The sequence below is a fragment of the Clupea harengus genome, chromosome 3 (assembly GCF_900700415.2).
Source record: "Clupea harengus chromosome 3, Ch_v2.0.2, whole genome shotgun sequence".
Lineage (NCBI taxonomy): Eukaryota > Metazoa > Chordata > Actinopteri > Clupeiformes > Clupeidae > Clupea > Clupea harengus.
In genome coordinates, this window is record NC_045154.1 from 5177396 (window position 1) to 5200303 (window position 22908).

The 22908-nt window shown below is 43.8% G+C and overlaps 1 protein-coding gene across 1 annotated transcript; it reads left to right on the forward strand.

Annotated features, from left to right (window-relative positions):
* The first annotated feature begins 1606 nt into the window (after window positions 1–1606).
* On the forward strand, window positions 1607–21370 carry rfx4 (regulatory factor X, 4). The gene is made up of 18 exons (XM_031564336.2): window positions 1607–1801; window positions 5086–5172; window positions 5636–5696; window positions 6835–6958; window positions 7950–8011; window positions 8239–8452; window positions 9222–9299; window positions 9592–9755; window positions 10255–10355; window positions 10502–10560; window positions 10695–10839; window positions 11980–12074; window positions 13047–13164; window positions 14335–14454; window positions 14824–14979; window positions 15224–15389; window positions 17128–17266; window positions 19888–21370. Exons 1-18 carry the CDS (start codon window positions 1759–1761, stop codon window positions 20167–20169), a joined length of 2214 nt encoding a protein of 737 aa, XP_031420196.1. The 5' UTR covers window positions 1607–1758; the 3' UTR covers window positions 20170–21370.
* The last annotated feature ends 1538 nt before the right edge of the window (window positions 21371–22908 follow it).

Genomic DNA, 22908 nt, shown 5'->3' on the forward strand with positions numbered 1-22908 from the left:
TTCTTCTTGGTCTTCTCGTCAAATAGCCCCTGGCAATTTTATATCTGTATTTTCTGTCTTACAGTAGTGCACTGCATTGCTGTGGAACCACTTAAGTATTTTAGTCTGCTCTTAGTTTCATAGTTACCTTTTTGCTTTTGTGATTTTCATAGAAAATTCGTAATCATTTAATTCATTTTGGACATGTTTCTATTGCACATTTTGGCCTTACATTCCCAAATGTACCTGCTAATGAAGCGTAGCTACACACTCAAGAGGTTGAAGCTGTTGCATGCATTCTTGTGTGTGTGTGTGTGTGTGTGTGTGTGTGTGTGTGTGTGTGTGTGTGTGTGTGTGTGTGTGTATTCATGCCTGAGTATCCGTGGCTCTGAAGAGTCTTGCTGTCTAATGCATGTGTTGGGACTAGAACAGGTCTCCTTCCAACGTTCCCCCTCCATCACACAACCTCACTGACTCATGCGTGCTCTCTCTCTCTCTCTCTCTCTCTCAACTCCTTTTGCCTTATACTCTCCCTGTCTAACTCTCCAACACTGTCTTCTTCTGGCTTCTCTCTCACCCACCCTTTCTTTCTCTCTCTCTCTCTCTCTCTCCCTCTCTCTCTTTCTCTCCCCCATGGTTCCATTCATATTCTAATCACAGCTTTCTCTTCTCCAGCTCACAGGCACTCCATCAGAGCCTCCCAGCCTCGGGCTTTGCACTTTTACTTCCCTCTTTTGTGGCCGCTGCTCTCCTCCCAGGCACACTCAAATAAGGTTGCCTCAGAGGGAGAAGGGAGAGGGGAGAGAAAGTCCCCCCGCCACCCCTCCGGATCAGTGTGCGCCAAACTCTGTGAGAAGTCGAGTAAAAGTCCAAAAAACTTTCCCCCAAAGTTCTGCCGGCCTACCTTCTCTACAAGGGGACACATTCAAAATGTTGATTCTGTGAGGAGAGGAAGAATGGTTGAATATAGTTGTAAAGATGGTACCACTTTTTTTGCTCACAACAGTGGTGGATTTAAAAGGAGCCCCCCAAACTCAAATATCTGTGTCCACCAATGTCCTGGTTCGTAGGCGTGGAGGAATAGGACACAGACATCAAGCAAAAGTCTGTAAAATGTGACTGGAGACTTAAAAAGTTGCGGGTGCTGGAAGTGTTGTGAGTGCAAGTGTGTGTGAGAGTGAGAGAGAGAGCAAGACAGAGAGAGGAGGGGGTATGAAAACGTATTAAATGCTATAATGGAAGACGGGGAGGCCACAGTGCAAGGATTGCGTAGATCTAAGCCTCTTTTTTTCTGGGGAGGCAGCCTTTCTTATTCAAAACAGCCCCACAAAAGGCCTCCAGTGAGCCCTGCCACATCCCCATCTGACTCGCAGCCATTCATCAGCCTCCCAGCCTATCAATGACATGCCCCCATCAGGGCTCCTATAAAACCACAGCCTTTCCCATGAAACATCAGCAAACATTTTGACGGCTCTGGCTTTTCCCCCCGCTGGATTTCTGGAGACTCTGACCCCCCTCCCACCCCACCCTTGTCCCCACCTCCTCCGGGTCCTCCGGCTCCCAACGCCAGCCTCTCTTCTCTCTCCTCTCACTGTCTCTCCCCCCATGCTCCTGTGCCGTGGTCAGCAGCAGGCTGAAAGAGAGACACGGACAGACGGACGGACGGGCGGAGGGAGAGGCACTAACGCTTGCTGAAGAGGGGCAGTCTTGCAAGAACGCGGTGTTGTGTTGTTTTCTTTTCCCCGCTGGAGGAGCGTGAGCGCTGTGGATGGAAAGAGGATGCATTGTGGGCTGCTGGAGGAGCCGGATATGGATTCCACAGGTTGGTCCGTCTACTCTCTCCCTGGGGCCGGGATGCATTGGAAAGCTGGGATGCTTGAGAGAGCTGACTAGGAGGTTTCTGGAGCTCATGGATACTAGGGCCTGGGAGCAAGGGACCTCATCTCTGATATCAAAGATTTTTGGTTTATTTAACTTCTTTAAATGTTTAAGGGTATATCTGAGTGTTATGTTCATAGCTGAAGAGGGAGTGAGGGCCTTTGGTTCTGTCAAACAGATTATCCTCCAGTCTGTTCTATTAATCTAAAAGAATACAATAACCTCTACAATTCCGAAAGAATCTCAACAGAAATGCATGAAACATAAGTTTGGATGCAAAAGGAATTTAATGACAGGTTTGAATTGCTTTGGCACTCAACATGATCACATCCTGGACGGAGGCCGGAACCGAGTTTGTTTACGGTGCACCTGCTTGTAAAAGTGTAGTAAATTAGAATGCAGTGGAATTTTGAAGGTCATTAAAGTAGAATACAAATTTGGTTTTTGAACGTATTTATAATGTTACTCTAATGTTGCAACATCAGGCCCTTAAAATAAAATAATTCCTACGACTTAGAACATTATTTTAGTGCATTAGGATTTGGACTGTTGCCCTAGGCAGCAGTGAGAGTTTTGAGTGCGCACTATAGTTACATCTCGCTGTAAACAGTGTAATGAAGCAGTCTGTCGAATTTGGAGGAATTCATTCTGAGTTTAAAAAGTGTTTTGTAAGCCTAGTTTAGAAATTCAAAGCAGTTCACAGATGTGATGGCCTCCTATAATTTTTCCTATTACTTTTTCGATCGTTTATTTGTATATTAATTCTTTAATGCGACAGAACATAAGACGCCTAATTTAAAGGGGCATTGCAACAAATTATCCTAGATCCGTCTCAGCTTGAGATGGAATTTAATCCAATTATTTAGAGCTCTACTTTAGCTGTGCATGCGATCAATGATTCAATTAGCTTACACCTTTATCTCCATCCTCCACAGACTGACAACAAAACACCATGGTACAATTCATTCCGTCTTGTCAGAATCAGACATATTAAAAAGAGAACAAATTAACGTAGGCTATCTTAGTTACATTAAATTCATAGGCCTATTTTTAATGCAGTGTATGATATCAGGAACATTGCAGAGAGCCACTAAATAGGCTATGATATTGTTGATATACAGATAATAGTCTAATAGGCCTAGATCTAGTAGGCAATGACAAACTGAAAATAAAAGGAACTAAGGACATTGGCCAATAATTGTATCAGGTATATAGGCTAATCTACACCCAGGCGAAATGTGTCCGAGTGGACACAAATCATTTATTTGGCTACTGCAGTACTAGGCCTACATTCCTGAGGAAAAAAAGTAAAAAGAGATTAAAATTAGATGTAAACGTCCATTATCCGTGAACCAAAATTAGGACAAAACTCATTATACTTAAAACTCAAATATATAGCCTCACAATAGCCCTGCAAGACCAGGTATCATGGGGACAGTTTAAATTTCTCAACTGGTGTTTAGGGTAATGCGATGAAACTCACAGACAACGTGTGCGATGGTATCAGCATGCTACGTTCAAATTTCCAGTTAGTGTCTCACTCTCTGCCAAAAGTTATTAGCATAAGTCGTTTTGAGGTGCAAATCTGTAATTGTAAGTTTTGCGCAAGATTTGGACTGCACAATTGATGCGTTTTTACTGGAACACAAGTAACAGGTGGTTGTGATCAGTGATTTCCGAACTAGATGCTAGTATAATCATTAGCTGCATTCAATGTGTTATATTCCAATTATATCGTATCAAATATTAGGGGAGGTCGGCTGGGGACAATTGAAACACGCATTACATTCGGTTGCAGCCAGCAAGCATAGCTAGAAAGTGAAATAGGCTAGTCACTATTGCAAAAATGTTATACTGTTTTGTAAGCGACTATCTCACTGGTATTTTGAAACCAAACGCTTTGAAGACTACAACTTACAGAAAAACCCTTATTACTTTAGTGTTTTGGTTATAATGCATGACTTGCCGTAAGCTGGCATGTTACAGTTGTCCTTGGCCACTGCTACAACTGTCCCCAAGGCACTTGCTGCATTTTGAGGCACGTGTTTGAAATAGTGAAGTAAATAGGCCAATAGAGACGAATCATGTAGGTCTATGTTGCATACATGTGAAAAGAGAGGAGTCACTAATGCCACTTTCTGCAACATGAAAAAAGTACAAAAAAAGCGAGAACTGTTACAACTGTAACCTATCTGGTCTCCCCTATATAGGCAAGACTGTTACAGATAGGCCGAATCTTAAAGCAAAGCCTATTTATTTGTTTCCGAAATTAGGCATTTTCACAAAACTCCATCAGCGACGACACTGCTTGTGAAGCAGTCAGGATTACCCAATATTTGTGGTGAGATAAAGTATTTGTCCAATTGACCTACCAAACACGCTATCAAATCCGCTCAGACTCTACTATAACGTATAGTTTTGCAAAGGTTTAAGTTAACCACTAAAAGTTCAGTCTCGAAAGTTCTCCTATGAACTTTAACCTGTTCTAATGGAACAACCGGAACTTGTTGCTTTGCCCACAGTCTACCTTGGGAACCGCTGCCATGGCAATAGTTGTCACAACCAGTCTGGGAAATAGGAACTAAGGTAGGCCCAAAGTCTACCCAAACATTGTAAGTGTTAATAATTGTTTCTGCCACTAGAGAGAACACCAGTCGCGCTATTCCGTAGTAAAAAAATAAGAATGGAACAAAGGCGCCGATATGGCGCACAACAGAACCTAGTGGAACATGCGCGCGCTTGTAAGCTTCCTTCAGAACAATGCGGGATTCCTGCCGTTCTGCTGAGAATCCCAGCTGCTCAAAAGCCCACACAATAAATTGTTGTCGGATTGTCCCATTTCTTTTGAGGTTTGAAGAGCAGTCGTAGGCACGTCTATGTAGCTTACGCTTCTTAATATTGCACATATTTTTAAATAGAAATCATTTTTTTTTTACCGTAGTGTCAGTAACAGATAAAAGATGAATGAGTTAATGTTGGTGAAGTATCATTCAACGCAATGCTGCTTCGTTTGATTATGCAAATGTAACCCCTTTCAGATCGCACCGTCACTGATGCACCTGTTGCTACAGTCCAGATTGCCGATTTCATCATAAACCCGCTCACAGTTGCATGGCGGAATTCCTTCACAGTCCTACCGTGCCAGTAGGATCACATGCAGATTGTTGTTTGAGCTATTTATTCCCTAAAGATCGTATCTGACCCCAAGACCTTGTCACCCCTCTCTAGAGAGTTGGATTGAGAGATGCCTCAGTGAGAGCGAGAGCAAGCGGTACTCCAGCCACACGTCTCTGGGGAATTTGTCCAATGATGAGAGTAAGACCACCTCAACACAGTCAACCTCAAAACAAAAGTTGCCAATATAATGCAATTGCTGAATTAACATATTATCATAGGCTACACGTTTTAATGATTTCCAAAAGTCTTAAAATATTTTCTTTGAGTATTATTATTATTATTTTTTTACCTCAGAAATGTTCTCTTAGGATACTATTCTAAATCAGCAAGCAGTCAAATCTTTAAAACATAATATTGCAAATGATTTGCTTAATCAGATGTTTGTAAAAATAAATGTCACGATTTTATGTGCTTTAATAAATCAGTAAATGAGCCCAAAAAAAACTGTCAAACTAAAGATTGTTGTTACCCAAAGAGTGTTGTTGTACCAATTTCGTATATTATTAACATAGTGTGGAATCGGATCACCAGCTTATTAACTCAGCTAGCACTACATTATCATTCCATCTGATGATTTTGTGTTTTTCTTCCCCCACATAAGATGAGGAAAAGGAGAACAACAGAGCATGTAAGCGTCACTCCACGCCAGCAACACTCCAGTGGTAAGTGGCCATCTTACATTCACTGCCTGTGTCGTGCTCGTACATGCTAATGTCCTGCCTGTCTGGTTGGGCCAGTGACATGGAGAGACAGAATAAAAGCAGAAAGGGGAACAAAGTTAGTTACAGTTAGTTGAAAAAGGTCTTGTCTCCTGAAGTCAGAATAATTCCTTTTTTGGAGAGCTAATCAGCTGTACTGGGAAGCAGTTAGTCATTTTGTAATTTGTAGTCATGTTTGCATTCATTTTTGTGACTGACAGCCACTGATCATCCCATTTCGGACTTTGCAGCAGAAAACCCCCCTTTCTGGCAAACTGCCAAGCTTGTATTTGCAGTGAGCAGATCAGCAGAGTAGGGTTTGTGTTGAGCTTAGAGAAGAGACTTAGTGAAAAGCAACAGGAGGCAAGGTGAAGACATAATATATGAAATGGGATGTTCTTAATATTGCTTTGGAAATTAACTTTTTGGATCCAAAGAAATCCACTAGACATTCCTCTATACAGAAAGCATTCATCTTATGGAAGAGAGTCAATTGTGTTCATGTATGAATTTGCATCCCATTAAAGGAAAGTCAATGTCTATTATATAACTCACAGTCATGTTTGTATCATCTAGACAGTTCTTGTCGGAATTAATCTAGATACATTTCATTTATCACTAACTGTGTCTATAGGACAGGTTTCATAAGATGTTTTCACTGTCAAAACATTGTAATAGTCTAGTTATGAATTAAAACAGATTCTTCACAAATGTATTTGGCCATTCCTTAAAATTGTATCCCCGCTGAATTTATTGAAAAGAATATAAGAAAATGAATGTGTTCTGATGTTCAGAAATGATAAAGCCTCAGTTGAAATATTAGATTGGAATCCCTGTCCATTAACCTTTAGTGTGCATATGAGCACTGTTATACACATGGTACTGTCGTGTTCCATAGAAAAACAACATGTTCATATCCATTTCTGTCATTTCAATTTCAAAGTTGTGACAGCACCACGCAACGCTGGGAGCATTTTAATTGGCTTATTTGGACTTTAGAGAGAACGCTATCTGAGCGCCCAAACCCTTGTCCACTGAGTGTGGTCTGATCTGACCAGGCCTGTGTGTGTGTGTGTGTGTGTGTGTGTGTGCGTGTGTCCAGGCTGGAAGAGAACTATGAGATAGCAGAAGGAGTGTGTGTCCCTCGCAATGCTCTCTACATGCACTACCTGGACTTCTGCGAGAAGCACGACTCCCAGCCGGTGAACGCAGCCAGCTTTGGCAAGGTAAGCAGCTCCCCACTGCTGAGCTGAGTGGTACCCTTTTTTCCTAATTTACATTTTTTTTCTTCAAAAAAAAGAGAAAAAAAGCATCTAGTATGAAACTCAGGTCTTGAACTGGAACAAAAAAGGTTCACAGGAAGGAATCATTTATGATTTTACAATTTTAGGTTGACACATGCGCTCCTGATCATTTTGGTTGTCATTCAAACCATGGAGATCAATCCATTTTAACATGAGACACGGGTGACCTGACACATCAACATGCCTGTGCAAACCCTTGGGTGGACAACCCTAACCCCAGAGACACCATCTCCTCTGTTCCCACAACCCCTCAACCCACCTACCCACCATCGGACACCTCCCTCACACCCCTGATGCCCCCCCCCCCCCCCCCCCCCCCCCCCCCGTGCCCCTCCCAGCTCCTGTCGGAGGATATTGAAAAAGAGTGGGGGCTTGGATTAATGTGTAATTAAAGGAAATTTGGAAGGGTGAGATGTTGCGGAATGTTAGATCAGTGGCCGGAGCAGCGAGGGGTATCCTTTAGGGAGGCTTCATTGATTCAGGACAAAAAGCAGAGAGGGAGCCTGGGCTCATTTATCAAACGGGGCCTGACAGAAACTTCACAGCTTGGCCTCTTTTTTCATCCCACACAATGGAGAGCTCCACTGTTTGCTAAAGTTTCTGCGCCGAGAGCTGGACCGAGGAGCCAGTCTTATGCACACACACACACACACACACACACACATAAAAAGAGAAAGGGAACTACCAAAATGTTTCTTTTTTCTTTAATACAAAATATTCAAGAGAAACTATCTTTCATGCTTTTCAATGTTTCAGATGTTTCAATGGCCTGCAGTGTCTCTGTATTAATTCCATGTGGACTTTTTTGTTAAAGCCCATTACTTGTTAATATTTCTCGGTCAACAAAAGCAATAACCCCTGTTTTGAACTACCAAATAATTGTCGAACATGTCTTTATCACTCTGCTAAACAGATCATAAGACAACAGTTCCCTCAGCTAACCACACGGAGACTTGGAACCAGAGGCCAGTCAAAGTAAGCCAACTCTCTCCTGTGTTTTCCATACAAATGACACTCCTTGCCTCCCAGGCCAGTTTGTGTTCTCGTCTGTGGCGGTTTTAAGTCCAACCAAAATGGGTGGCTTTGAGCATGAAATGCTTAACAACCCAGGAACAAACATATATGTTTTTCAATTATTAATGTTTTCCCTGACTGAGGTTTGAGAGTTTCAAGCCTGTTGCTGTCCGTGCCCTGTCTCTCAGGTACCACTACTATGGCATTGCGGTGAAGGAGAGCTCGCAGTACTACGATGTGATGTACTCCAAGAAGGGCGCAGCATGGGTGAACGAGACGGGCAAGAAGGAGGTGACCAAGCAGACAGTGGCGTATTCACCGCGCTCCAAGCTGGGGACGCTTCTGCCAGACTTTCCAAATGTCAAAGACCTAAATCTGCCTGCCAGCCTGCCAGGGGAGAAGGTAAACAGGACTCTAAAACGCTCAGCCTCTACACACACACACACACACACACACCCCCACTCCCTCCCCTCTGACTAACATCCCCATCGAGCCCTTCAGACACACACACACTTTCTCTCTCTCTCTTTTTTTCTCTCTCTCTCTCTCTCTCTCACACACTCACTCACTCTCTCTCTCTCTCTCTCTCTCCCCCTCTCTCTCTCTCACTCACACACACACACACACACACACACACACACACACACTTTCACACCCCTCCGGCTGTCCCTTTCATCTGGCCTCCGGACCTGCCCCGCACCGTGCTGGGATTTAGAGAAGGACCTGGAGGATTTATGTGCTGGGTCCTCGCAAACTCTTAATCTTTTGGGGGCAGATAATAAGATCTCGCGTCAGACAAAGGACAGGCCCTAGCTGTCCGGCTTTAAAGAGAAGGCAGTCATTTTAAATGGTTTGTGGTGTTGCTGATCTCAAAAGCCTCCTTTTATACAGTGCAGTGTATTTCTGGCATGGCTTGGTGTCAGGAATTTTACTTGCACAAACATTTTGCAATCTATGTTTTCTTGCATATATTTGTTCAATGTGAGAGTCATTTTTGCTTATCACATTATTTGCACCTCTGTTAACTTGTGTAATGCCTAGATTGTACTTTCATGTTTGTTTAAATCAAATGACAGTTAAATAATTAACAAAAAAGTATTAAGCGTCAGAAAAGTGTATCAAACAAAGCGCTAGCAACATGGCTAACGATCATCTTCTTTTCTTCCTTCAGGTCTCCACGTTTATTATGATGTATCGCACCCATTGCCAGAGGATACTGGACACGGTCATACGGGCCAACTTTGATGAGGCAAGACGGTTTGACTATTAACCCATAATTTGTTTCTTCTCTTTCACCCTCCTCCTAGCGACCACTTTGTGTCTCATTAGCATGTGTTTATATATGCATCCACCAAATCACCTCTAAAAGGAGATGAAGTGTTTGTGCCAAATAAACTGACCAGTCTCAGTCTTTTCTCACCAACTGTCCTTTAACATGAAGTGAAACATTTTGTCCGTGGCTTCTGCATGTCTCACACCGACACCGGTGAATGCTTGAGTGGTTGTCTGTGATTGTAACGCTGGGCCGTGGCTGTCTACAGGTCCAGAGCTTCCTGCTGCACTTCTGGCAGGGCATGCCACCCCACATGCTGCCCGTGATGTGCTCTGCCGTCGTGGTCAACATCGTCGGTGTCTGCGACTCCATCCTCTACAAGGCCATCTCTGGGGTCCTCATGCCCACTGTACTCCAGGCACTGCCAGACAGGTGAGTTCTCGAGTGAGTGAGTGATTGAGTATGTGTGTGTGTGTGTGTGAGAGAGAGAGAGAGAGAGAGAGAGAGAGAGAGAGAGAGAAAGAGAGAGACTTCCTTTCCCCCCACTGGATTATTTTGGAGTACCACTACTCTCTTCTCCTTTAACTCATAGTAGTTTCTTCTGCCTGTGTGATTCTATAATATTTTTTTAATTGACTCATTAACAGCTGCATTCAGCTTTACCACCTGGCTCCCAAAGACGGACTGTTGTACTTACCGTATAAAGGGCTAATCTTCATATAATGAGTCATATATAATAATACAATCAGATCTGACCATTGGGTCCTTCAGTCAGCACTCTCAAACCTATATGAGCCCATTACAAAACAAAGATGCCAAATTAAAAGTCCAGTGAGGCTCAGACCTAAACTATCTGTAAGTGAAGTAAACATTTTAAACTGAATGCTGAATAAATGGACTGATTTTTCTTCTTTGTCCCTTTTCTGCCAAGTTTGACGCAGGTGATTCGAAAATTTGCCAAACAGCTGGATGACTGGCTGAAGATTGCGTTGCATGACCTGCCAGAGAACCTGCGGAACATCAAGTTTGAGTGTATGTGCCTGAGCAACACGCGACTGTAAAACACTCAGTATACTCAGAATACACTCAGTCTGTGCAGTGAGAAATACTGACACTCCCAGATTACAATTCTCACCCAAGTGAAATAAAGAAATGACAAAATATAATCTCTTTTTCAGTGGCTCGAAGATTCTCCCAGATTCTAAAGAGGCAGACTTCTTTAAACCACCTATGTCAGGTAACGTATATATTTTATATAAAAAAACACAAAATAAGAATAAACTTTTTATTTTATTGTATTACTTGTAATGGCCTATGAATTATGTTTGACTGTGTTGATGTATTTGTATGTTTGTGTGTATGTTGTTTTAGGCTTCGCGGACAGTCATCCACAGTGCGGACATCACGTTTCAGATGCTGGAAGACTGGCGGAACGTGGACCTGAACAGCATCACCAAGCAGACGCTCTATACCATGGAGGACTCGCGAGAGGACCAGCGCAGACTCATCGTCCAGCGTAAGCTAGACACACACCAGCTCTCTTTTGCGTCGGTTGATTAACTGGTTAGTTAGAGAATTTTTGTTAGTTTGTTAACAAGCTTCTGAAAATTGGTGGTTTAGTGGTTGAAATTATTTTGAGTTGGCTAGTTAGCTGGTTAATTGGTGAGTTGTTTAATAAAAATGGAAAATTGCGGCTTGCATTCTTTTTTCAGCACGGTGAGTTCTGCAGCCCTGTCAGTTTTTTTTACTTGGTTGGTTAGTTGTTTAGATTGTGGGTCTCTTGCCTTGCGATGTCTTGCCTTTGTCTACGCCTTGCAGAATGAAAACCGAGCAGCACTTTCCCATCCTGTTCAACTAACCTGAAAGTCTAATATATGATTAGAACAGTAAAAACACACTATACATTTTGTCAAGGTCAAAATCACCTATTTTGATAAGTGTTGTTCTTGTCCAGAGGTTTAATATTGTATAACTCTTTGAATTGTTGTGAATTTAGGTTTAGTGGCTGTGAGTGCTAGAGTGCTAGATCATTCCCACGACCACCAGATCAAGATTTCATTATGCACACTCAGAGGTTAACCAGGTTCACCCACATCCTTGACACCCTGCCGAAGCATTTCAAATTCATTTTAGTGTCGGCTCTGTCTAAATGACCGGGGGTGGGGGGTGGGGTGTTAAAGTTCAGAGATTCGTTTGTTTGTGTCATTCCATAAAGATAAAGAGACAGACAAGAGAGTTTGGAGTTCCTCTTGTGACAGTCTTTTATGTGGTCATGGCTGATGTTTTAATCTGCAGTAAAGCGTTCAGTCAGAGAAAGCCAGCTTTAATTTGAAGTATGTATTGAGGACCACCGCTAAGGACAGATTGGGGATGTTGTCTGGAGCTTCAGTAGAGAATCACCAATTTCTCTCCATTGATATCGGTTGACTCTGCCAGGGATCTGGCGCGGATCTGGCGCGGATCCGGCATGAGTTAGCTGCCATGTGGGTCACTTTCTTGGCAGTTGCTCTGTCATTCTGAGCATGTCCAATGAGACTTGACATCTCTGCTTGGGCCGACTTGGCTCCCATTTCAGAGGCTTCAAACTGAATTATATTCATCCTCTCAAAAGCAGATGAAGAGATTGTCACTAACTTCATTCTCCCTCTCTGGTCAGTTTATCAAGAGTTTGATCGTTTGCTGGAGGACCAGTCGCCCATTGAAGCCTACATTGAATGGCTAGACTCCATGGTGGACAGATGTGTAGTGAAGGTGAGTTCAGTCTGTTCCACTTGTTACTAACATCCTACTCTGGACATGATAATGTGTGTGTTACTAACATCCTACTCTGGACACGATAATGTGTGAGTTACTAACTTCCTACTCTGGACACGATAATGTGTGAGTTACTAACTTCCTACTCTGGACACGATCATGTGTGAGTTACTAACTTCCTACTCTGGACATGATCATGTGTGAGTTACTAACTTCCTACTCTGGACACGATCATGTGTGAGTTTTTAAGGGAATTAATGGCTACCAGAATGCTTCTGTTTGAATGGTTGGAGTAGAATTGTAGGAAAATAATTAGTTCCTCAATAATTAGTTCCTTGGAAATAATTATGGAGAATCAATGTAAGCATACTCCATTTATTTGCTCATAACACTGATGAATTATCACCAACACTGTCATCCATATGCTGTATGTTTACAAATTAAGAACAAAAGTAGTCTTAACCCCTGTAACAATTCCCACAATCTGTATGATTTTTTTCTGTGGTGTGTAAAACTATCTTTTTAGACATTCTTGAGGACCCAGTCTGGAATGTTTTGGAATAGCCAGTCGTTTAGAATAGTGCCTTGTGGAATGAGAGCTGTGCATGTGAATGCCAACGTCATCACCTTGTACTGACACCAGGGCACTTGTGATGCAATTCTCCAACTTAATGATGTCTTCATGGCCCCTATTTGCGTCCATTATGTCCCAGATATGGGCTTGTAAAATCTGGTCGCCATGGCGACATCCCGGACTCTCCAGACAATAGTTGAATAGGTGGGTGTGTCCCCAGGGGCAAATCAAATAGTTGACTTGTTGACATGTTTGGCGTTCCTGGGGGTTAAGCCCCGATGTGGACCTATAGGTTAAAGCGACCCCCTCTTCACTCCTCCGGGCTCTGCTCCCTCATGCCCCCCCCCACCTCCTCCTCTCCTCCAGGGCTTTTCTCATGCTAATGTCTCCTTCAGGAGTCCGAGAAGCGACCCGGGAGCCTGAAGAGGGTAGCTCAGCAGTTCCTGCTCATGTGGTCATGTTTTGGGACGCGGGTGATCCGTGATATGACCCTCCACAGTGCACCCAGCTTCGGTAAGTCCACAGTCCACCTGCCTGGGGCTAAACAGTGGGAGGGAGGGCTAGAGGTTTTGAGACACACAAGTGCCTTATTTTTTACTTGTTTTGTGACCTGACAAAACAAAACAAACCTTAAATGTGCATTTAGGTTGTTTATTGACTATGTAACAGTTAACTCAAATCATAGTAGTTAATGAGCATACACTGTAGTTCAGACCAGTGAAGCTCACCATACTCTCCCAACAAGCTCCAATTTGCAGACAAGATGGCCGACAGGCCAGGCAGCGGCCCAGTCTAACCAACTTGCCACTCATGGCAAGAGTTCCTTTTTTAAAGAAAAAGAGAGAGAGAGAGAGGCAGAAAAATAGCCAGAGAGCAAAAGAGCGAAAGGAAGAAAGAATAAAGAAGGCCCCCTCCCCTTCGGACCTGTCTGTGAATATCAAAGACACAGCTGGTTGCAGTGTTTTGATAATGCAGCTCCCTGTACGAAAACAGCTAATTAACAAAGGCTAACCCCCCTCCTGAGTCTCCCTCCTTTCTCCATTTTACGAGCCGGCAGTGCTGCGGCCCGCGCGCTGAATAGCGGCCGGTGTTTATTATGCGTGCGGGGAGCTGCAGCCACCAACACAATGTGTAGATTGTGTCACGCTTCACCCAAGCTCTCTCTCTCTCTCCCTCTCTCTCTTTTTCTCGCACTCCTTCCCATTCATGGACTGTGGTGCAGACGTCATATCTGTGCCAGTGACTTTGGAAGGGGGACTAAGTTAAACTATTTCAGCTGCAGTTTCCCTCCCAGGAGTCTGGTCAGCAGTTTGGGTTTTAACACAAGATAAATGCTTCTAAACATATTTGTGTCAAGTATTTTGTTGATACATTTGTTGATAGTGTTGTGTAAAATGTTTTTATGTCTCTCTTGATATTTTCTTTGTTGATACTTTTCAATGATGAGCTTTTCATAGCATCAGTTCCTTGCAAATTGCAATATGACAATATTCTTATCATCTTTGGCTCATTTTAGTAGAATGATACTTGGCTAATCCAGTCATTTAAAAATATGTGACACACACACACAGACACACACACACACACACACACACACAAGCAGTCTGATGTGCAGTCTATGGGCATGCAGTGTTTTCTACGTGACTCGTGGTCTCACCCCTCTGCTCCTCCTGCTCATCTCAGGCTCGTTTCACCTGATCCACCTGATGTTTGATGACTATGTCCTGTACCTGCTGGAGTCCCTGCACTGCCAGGAGAGGGCCAACGAGCTGATGAGGGCCATGAAGGGAGAGGCCAGCACAGGTGAGTCCAGACCAGCCATCAGTCATCAGCCCCAGACACCTCTTCTGTGTGAGCTTCACCCAATGGAAAAGCAGCGCAACACCTACTTCTGTTCATCTATTTGAGTCCATTTCTCAATGCCCTCACCCTTAGCAGACCCTTTCATCTGAGGGTGCTTTACAGTGAAATGACAACATACACTTAATCAGTGTTAAAAACAATAAAAATAAACACTGTTTTCAGCTAAACAAACACTTACACTTACACTTAAAGTGTAAACAAGTAGTACAAGACACAAGTTTTCTCTTTCATCTTTATCATCTGGAAGTACACACCGACCAGTGTGTGATCATCCTGGCAGTGACTGACCTTTGTGACCCCTCTTCGTAGCCGACCGAGCTGAAGACATGATGCTGACAGAGACCACGCCCTCATCCCCTGCGGTCTACTTTCCCGCTAAATCGGTTCCCTCGGTGGGAGTCCCGGCCCTCAGCTCGCCCACCTCTGCCCAGTCTCCCGAATACACTGGCGCGGCCACCACCACAGGTAAGCAGCACGTGTCTGGCTCTTGGTGTTCACGGCACAATTATGTCATGTTTTAGAGGACATTAATATGGAAATGCATAAAATAATGGCAAGAGATAGACATTGTTCCCAGTATAAAAAAGTATCCTGAAGTTATCAGAGTTCAGGTGAACCTGGTCACTGCCTTTTATATTATGGTTAAAAAGCACAGTTGCAACACATGTGTTCCATATGTGTGTATTCTGTGTGTGTGTGCATGTGCCAGGTGCTGTTCAGTCATATACCTGGTCCCTTACGTACACAGTGACTACATCAGGAGGCTCTCCATCTGAAGGCGGATCCCAGGTCTCCTGCATGCGCAGTCCCCCTTCCGTGACCCCTCCAGCCGCCAGCCACCGAATGCCAGTCTACCCACACCGGGATGAACACGGGTGAGCACACACACACCAGTGTTAATTTCGTTGACGAAAACTATGACGAAAAATATTCGTTAACGACCTTTTTCCCGTGACTAAGACGTGACGAAAACGGATCTTTATAAATAAAAACTATGACTAAATATATTTTAACTTTCGTTGACGAGACGAGACGAGACGAGACGAAAATGTTGGTGGTTGACTAAGTCACAATTGTTTTTTTTTCTAAACTTGTATGCACATCATTAGTTGAATGTTGCCCGGTCCTGTATCTATCCCTCCTCCACTCCCTGAGATGGCCAGACATGCAAGTGACGCCCTATGGCTTAACGTTATGATGGCTGAAGTTCAAGCACTCGGTACTGGAAGACAAATAAGAATAGATATCTGGACAGTCTTAAATTATAACTTGACAGAAAATAAAACACAATGCACCGCAATAACCGGAGAGAAACCGTGTGGCTTCAAAATAGATGGGAAGAACACAACAAGAGGCACCTGAAAGCGCACAAGACAACCCTGCCATTTATGCCAAGGTAAATTAGCTAGTAACTGTCAATGATAATTAGCTAATGTTAACTAGTTATTCGAATATATTAGCCAACGTTAAGTTAACTTCAAAGGGGCAGTCGAGTTTGTGTCAGCTTGGATAACTAGCGAGTCATTTTCGATTGAAACCTCCCGTTTGGCTTGGCAAATGAGTTCCAAAACTTTTAGCTAGCTAACGTTGGCTAACTATGAGGTAGCATAGCTAAGTTATACTAGCTATCGATAACTAGCTAGTAAACACATTGCAGAATGGACTATAGGACAGGCCACGCATGACATTAATCAAGAAAAAATAAATGAATATGTGATTGGTTTACATATCCTTGTATATTTATGCAATTGTTATTAGCACTACTTTCAACTCTCAAACTATCCGTCTAGCTAAATACTGTATGTTGGTTATCAGATTGCACAGCAATTCATATGGAGGATATGTGGTTGATTTAACTAAGGCCAGGTAGGCATAGTAGTTGTATTGTGTTATCAGATCATTTGAATCTTCAAAATCTAGACTTGATATTCTCTTATATTTTAATGATAATACTGTTAATTAAGTATTGCCTTAAAATTATTATTTACATTGAATTCATTGGAATTCAGCTGTAGGCATAGGAGATCTGTATCTTAGAGACTAATTGCATCCACAGTTTACATACTGCAAGCTTGACTATTATGCAGTTGTAGACACAACACAAGGGGTCCCCAGGCCTGAGAAGGGATGGAAAGGAGTTTAATGTGACTATAAGATGGACTTAATTTTTAGTTTAATGTGACTAAAACTAGACTAAAATGTTCTGAGTTTTCGTCGACGAAAACTAGACTAAAACTAAGCAGGATAAAAATGACTAAAAGTGACTAAAACTAATATGCATTTTCGTCTAAAGACTAAGACTAAGACTAAATCTAAAATAGCTGCCAAAATTAACACTGCACACACACACACACACACATACACCCACACCCACACACACACACACTTACACGCACATGTCTCACTAAATGTTTTCTCTTCTAAAGACAGACTGTCGTGCTGAAAATTCTCACTCGCTATGAAGTTGCTTGCTTAAAAATGTGAATATATTCATTTACATTGTTAAAGTATCCTAATACTTTTGTCAGTGTCTCGGTTGTCCTCACAAATGTAGGATGTGTTGGGATTGTTTGAGACATTAACTCTCTTGTTTCCCTTCCCTGCCTGCTTTAGGTACACGGGGAGCTACAACTACAGCAGCTACACCAACCAGCACCATCACCCAATCCAGAGCCAGTATCCCAGTCTGCCCCATGAAACAGGCCTTCCTACACCCCTCCACTACCCTGCCTACCACCGCACTCCTACCCAGGTCAGTCTCTCACACACACAAACACAGAGGTACACAACCATCCACGTAGGCGTGAGTGATATTTGACATAGTAGTAGGATATGTGAAATATAGATAAGCATATCATTGCACTGCACATATCTCCTCTGAAAGTGTTTTTGTAAGTGATGACAAACCTTACCGCAGTTTAGTAGTTTGCACCTTGTACTTTGGGACGGGGACAGGTTTTATATAGACATACACACACATACGCAAACAGGCATGAACGAATGCACGCACACACACACATCTTTGATATTTTGTTGTTGGATGACAGCGTTTCACAGGTGCTGAAGAGATTTATTTGACTCATAGATGTTTCATTGTTAACAGTTAAATCCAAAGTAGCTTTGCATTAGTCTGTGGGGTCTGTCTTATGGAAAGATTGTATGGAAGTGGCATAAAGGCAGTAGGTGCATGCTTATGCTTTTCAATGAGAGGAGTTCTGTTGTCCTGAGAGGGTGACTGACCAAGAGGTCCAGATGAACACAAGCCTATCTTCTTAGTATTTATAGTCACTCCTATATCCATCCTTTTATCACTCCATAATGACATCTGTGTGTGTGTGTGTGTGTGTGTGTGTGTGTGTGTGTGTGTGTGTATTCATGGCTGAATAATGGAAGCTCGGTGTTGTGTATTCACCCTCTTTTGTCTTCCGGGAGTGTAAATTCCTTGCTGGCCTTTGAAAGGTTGAATTTTACAAGGCCCGTAAGTCAGGAAGGAATGTTAATATGGATGCTAATGACGGATGGGCTCGTTAGCACGTTGAATGCAGGTGGTGAGGGGCAGTATAGGTCTGTGGGGCTGACAGTATGCCCTCTGTGTCATTACTGAACGGCAGACTCCTGCTCCCAGTGCAGTGTACTGTAGGTCTCTCACTCACCAGCAGGTGGACGTCTCCACTAGCTAGACACACTGAGGGAGAACTCTAAGCTGTGAGGTTTGATTCTCCTTCTCGTTTCCTTCAAGTCCCATGAGAGTGTAGTGCATTTTTTCAGTGTTTTGGGTACAGTGTATGTACTAGGTGCAATATCCTGCTCCACCTAATCCTACTGCTGGTTAGTCACAACTACTCTGATCCTGTCAATAGTGCTGCTCATTCCCTACTGGTGTGTCAGCAGTTCAAGGAAACAGTGAGGCAAACACATGCAATAGAGAGAGAGAGAGAGAGAGAGGCTTTTTGAAAAGTTGGGAGGTAGTGAGGGATTGTGTGTGTTTGTGTGTGTGTGTGTGTGTGTTTGTGTGTGTGTGTGTGTGTGTGTGTGTGTGTGTTTGTGTGTGTGTGTGTGTAGGGGTGCACTGTCAGTGGTAGCGGGGGGTTAGCTAGCTGACAGTGTCTATGGTAATTTCCTGTCAAGGGCCCTCCAGCACACACGGGCTTTGTGTGGAGCAGAGATCAGCTGGGCCTCAGTGCCTCTGCAGCGGCCGGCTCAGTGCCCCCTCTTCTCACAGCAGAAGCCCCCAGTGAAAGGTGGCCTGGCCTCAGCCCAGCATGTCCCGGCCTAATGCCCCCTTCCCAATGCACCCCCCACCCCCAACCCCACACAGGACTCAACAGTGGCTTCTTGCACCCCCCTTACCCTAACACCCCAAGTCAGTGCTTGCGTCAGGGAGGAAAGGGAAGCGTGTTTATTAAAATATTGTTATTCAATAGTCTCTTTTCTGTGCATGAACAAGGAGTCACTAAGCTGGCTGCCCTGCTCTCTGACCCTGGCTGACTCTCCTCTTCCGTCGCACACAAGACCATAATGGGACTGACTGTCGGGGCCGTATATTTAGAAACGAGAGGGTGAATCTTTTCGCTCAGACCTATTTTCTCCCTCCTCGATTTAAAATTAAATTGGTCACAATGCACAGGCTTTGTCCTGAGGAGGTCTGTCAAGAGGAAGGGACAGTGATGTGCACAAGTAAAGCGTTATGTAGTCGGGTCGCTCTCGTGCATGTGGAGCTTTTTTTAATTATCACTTGTTTCCACTTGGGGCCTCAGTGTTTGCGGGCTGGTAACCTATGGCAACAAAAATAGTAGCAGCTGTCCACTCACTGAAGTCAAACTCAAAGCTCAGACTTGATCTCATATAGTAGTCATACCTCCTGTCATCCAACCTACAGACACCCAGTGTCCTGTACACAGATTAAGATCCTTTTATGTCACCAGTTGAAAGCCACTGATAAGATAGATAGATGGATACTTTATTTACCCCGAGGGAAATTTAGGATATACTGGCTATACAAGTATGACAAAAAACTATATCACCCTCTAAACAAAACCATTTAAAAAGCTGTTGGTTGTCATACTTAGGTTTAAGTAATTCTGTATGAAGTGGGGCCTAACTCACTCTCCTATGTTTCCTGTGCATCCTATGTGGGATGCAAAGATTCACAGGATGGTGCAGCCATCTTGGCACCCAGCAATACCTCTGCTATCCTCTGTCTCTTCTCTTAATGGAATACAGCCCTTTTTCTCACTCTTCTGCGTTCGTCAGAGAACCCTGGTGCTGATGATTGCTATCATGTATGGATAATGCCTTTTCTCAGTCTGAGAGTACACCCTCTCACTCTCCAGTGCACTAACCCATGCCTCCTCTCCTCTGCCTGCCTTGCAGTACCCTCTCAACAGCCCTATGACGCGCATGGAGCCCTGCCTGATGGGCAGCACGTCAAGGCTGCACCCCTCGCCCATGGCACCGCGCTGGCCCGACCTCCCGCCCGCCAACGGCTGCTATACCGCCCCGCCCATGCACTCGTCCCGCTACAGCGCCAGCGCCGACGTCTACGCGCCGCTCGCCCCGCTCGCCCCGCGCCGCACCACCGAGTACGAGCACGCGCAACACTTCTCCGGCTTCGCCTACATCAACGGGGAGGCCACCACCGGTTGGGCCAAGTAAAAGGTGGGGGGCCCTCTATACAGCAGCGGCGCCTCATCAGAGGGGGCGCACCTCCCCCCCACACACCCAGCCAGCCCTGTGCGTGAGGACTGTACAACGGCTCCAGCCGGGCCAGAGGAGAGGAACGAGAGGTCGCCCCATCCATCTCATCTCAGACAAGGCACAGTCTCAACCTCGACGACCGTCGAGACGTCTTCTGAGAGAGGAGAGATAGCTCGCCTGCAAACTTCTCTGACCTTTTATTTTTTTTCTTAAATGTCTTTCTCTTCAGTGAGAATCGCAATCTGCTCTTCTGTGCCTTTTACATGCACTCCCCCGCCTCTCCCGTGCCCTTATTAAGTGTGGGCTTGGGTCTGCTACTCGGCTCAGCGAACAAGTTGGAGCAGAGCCATGGCCAGAACTACGCAATTCACGGGACTGTGTTTACCCTCGGCGCCTCTCTTGACGTCAGTGCAATTGTTCAATGTCATTATAGCCGTCTCTTCCCTCAGCTTTTTTCCTGGTGCGGCGACCTCAACCTGCTCCACTTATTTGTTGGGCGTCAAAACTGTTTCTGCTCCAGTGCTGTGTGGAGGGGGACCAGGGAAGTGTAGGGGTTGTGAGTTTATCTCTGTGTGGGAGCCGCCACACAAACACGCAAGCGCGTCACAAAACAAACGGGTGCCTGAGGGTCACTGCAAATCAAACCGCCGGCAGCCACAATCAGTCTCATCTACTCTGCAGCAGCTCATTTCAAATGTGAAAGTTGTCATTTCACATAACTAAGTGTTTTGGAATGAGTTTATGCTTTGCCTTGACAGGCTTCTTGTGAGCTCTCTGAAATAGGAAGGCTTGACTGCATCTGTGGAGGGACTTATCATAGATATATACTCTGTAGCTGTGTAACATGCTATCCTTTTGCTCTATTTTGCTGTGTTGGTGCAGTGTTTGTTTGGTGTTTTGTATGGTTAGTGTGAAAAACGCTTGAATAACCTAGGTTTGTGTGTTTTTAAATGCACTCCGAGCTCCTGTGGATCTATTACCCTATGGGTAGAAATAAAAAGGAAAATCTATGTAAGAAAAAAATGTAACATTTATGATCTGTAGTCACTCTTTTCCTGTAAATAAAAGCACTCAATAACTGCTGTGGTGACAACTGTTGCCGTGTAAAATTATATATGTGGAGTAATTTGTTACCACATAAAGAATTTTTAAAATCCAAGCATAATCTTGTGGACTTCTTTTTTTTTCTCATTTTAGAGTGATGTGCATTCCAAACCTGCAGTCATAGAACTCTAATTTAAGACAGAATCAGTAGGAATACAGTAAAGAGTACATTGCTGCATCTTAAGGTTTTAAGATATTTAAACCAAACACAAACAAGGTAACAATCAAGAGACAGAGAAATAAAAAAACTACAAGTTTACAAGACTACATCTTTGGGATCTCATAGTCTTATTAAACCTCACTGCTGACAGCTCAGATGTTTTACAAAACCTGGAATTATCAGCCTTAGCTTTAAACACGTCACCAGTTATTTCATCGACAAAGTGTGTGTGAACATCTAATTTATTCTTGATTACCAGAAGTCCTTGCCATTTTCACAGCAGTTTCCTGGTTAAATATTTGGTCAGTCAATACTAAGTGAAGGCACTCCTAGATTTGAAGAGGGGGTGAGTCAGGTGAACCATGGTAAATTATTTTTGCATTATCCTGCACCACGCCTGACCAGCTGTGAGTTATTGCAGAAAGAGCTGAAACCTTTTCAACTTACCAGGCCAATTTCACCCCTTCCTGATCAGCTTCTGGAACTTGGGTGCTCAGCTGGGGATGGAGGAGAGTGGAGAAAGGCCGCACTCTGGGAAGAATTACATTTCAATGGGAAACGGTCCCTGCTGAGGAGGGGTCGCAACACTGCTCTAACCTTTCACCTCTGACCTCTCACAGCTCTTATTTTATTACTATTTGCAAGGGCATCATCTGCAAAGCAACCCAGTTTCCCGGACCCTTAGCCAGAGTTCACCTCACGAGCCTGTTTCTTGGAAAATTATGAGGTCTTTCTAGTCCACACCATAGTCTTGAGATCACTTCTCTGAGGCTTAGTTCAGAAAGACAATGTCATGTGCCTTAACAGAGAAACATACAACTGATTCCCTTCCCTTAAACTGGGGTAAGACCAGTGTATAAACCAGTGTTTTCAGGTGTAAGGGAACCAGTGTTTTCACATGGGGAATGGAGGGACGAACAAGATACAAGTGCCAGATTCCAGTTGTGAGAGCTGAAACTTTGCCTCTGGTGTCAGTTTGATATGTAATGTCATAGGTGTTTGACACCTGAGGTTTGAACCTGACAGGACTTTTTCAGGACTTGCCATTTTCTAACACGAATGAAATGAGCAAAAGTCAACAAACTTTTAACAGTTGTATGTCCGATCAGTCTAAACAGTTTAGCTGATACTGCTAGTGGGGAAATTACATGTTGGATGACATCCCATAATGTTATCAGACTCTGGAGTGGATCTGCCCGTAATCCAGTGGTTGGGGGGCGGGTCACAGGTTTAGGGAGACAAGACGTAATGACAAACCCAAACACCCAACTCCAGATCAACTTCTTTACGGAATTGCACTTACAGCATAGTAACCTATAATTAACCTACTTGGTGATGATTTTATAGCCTACTTTGTACTTTTGTAATATGGTCAGAGCCAGTTTAGCCTATATAGAAGTAACAGCTAGCCTAATTAATAATACAACGGACAT

What these genes read in the sequence shown, in the direction of transcription:
- rfx4 (XM_031564336.2), top strand. Translation starts at nt 1,759, where the DNA reads ATGCATTGTGGGCTGCTGGAGGAGCCGGATATGGATTCCACAG. An exon ending in GCCGGATATGGATTCCACAG is followed by an intron (nt 1,802 to 5,085) that starts GTTGGTCCGTCT and finishes ACCCCTCTCTAG; the next exon opens with AGAGTTGGATTGAGAGATGC. An exon ending in GCGCAGACTCATCGTCCAGC is followed by an intron (nt 10,840 to 11,979) that starts GTAAGCTAGACA and finishes CTCTCTGGTCAG; the next exon opens with TTTATCAAGAGTTTGATCGT.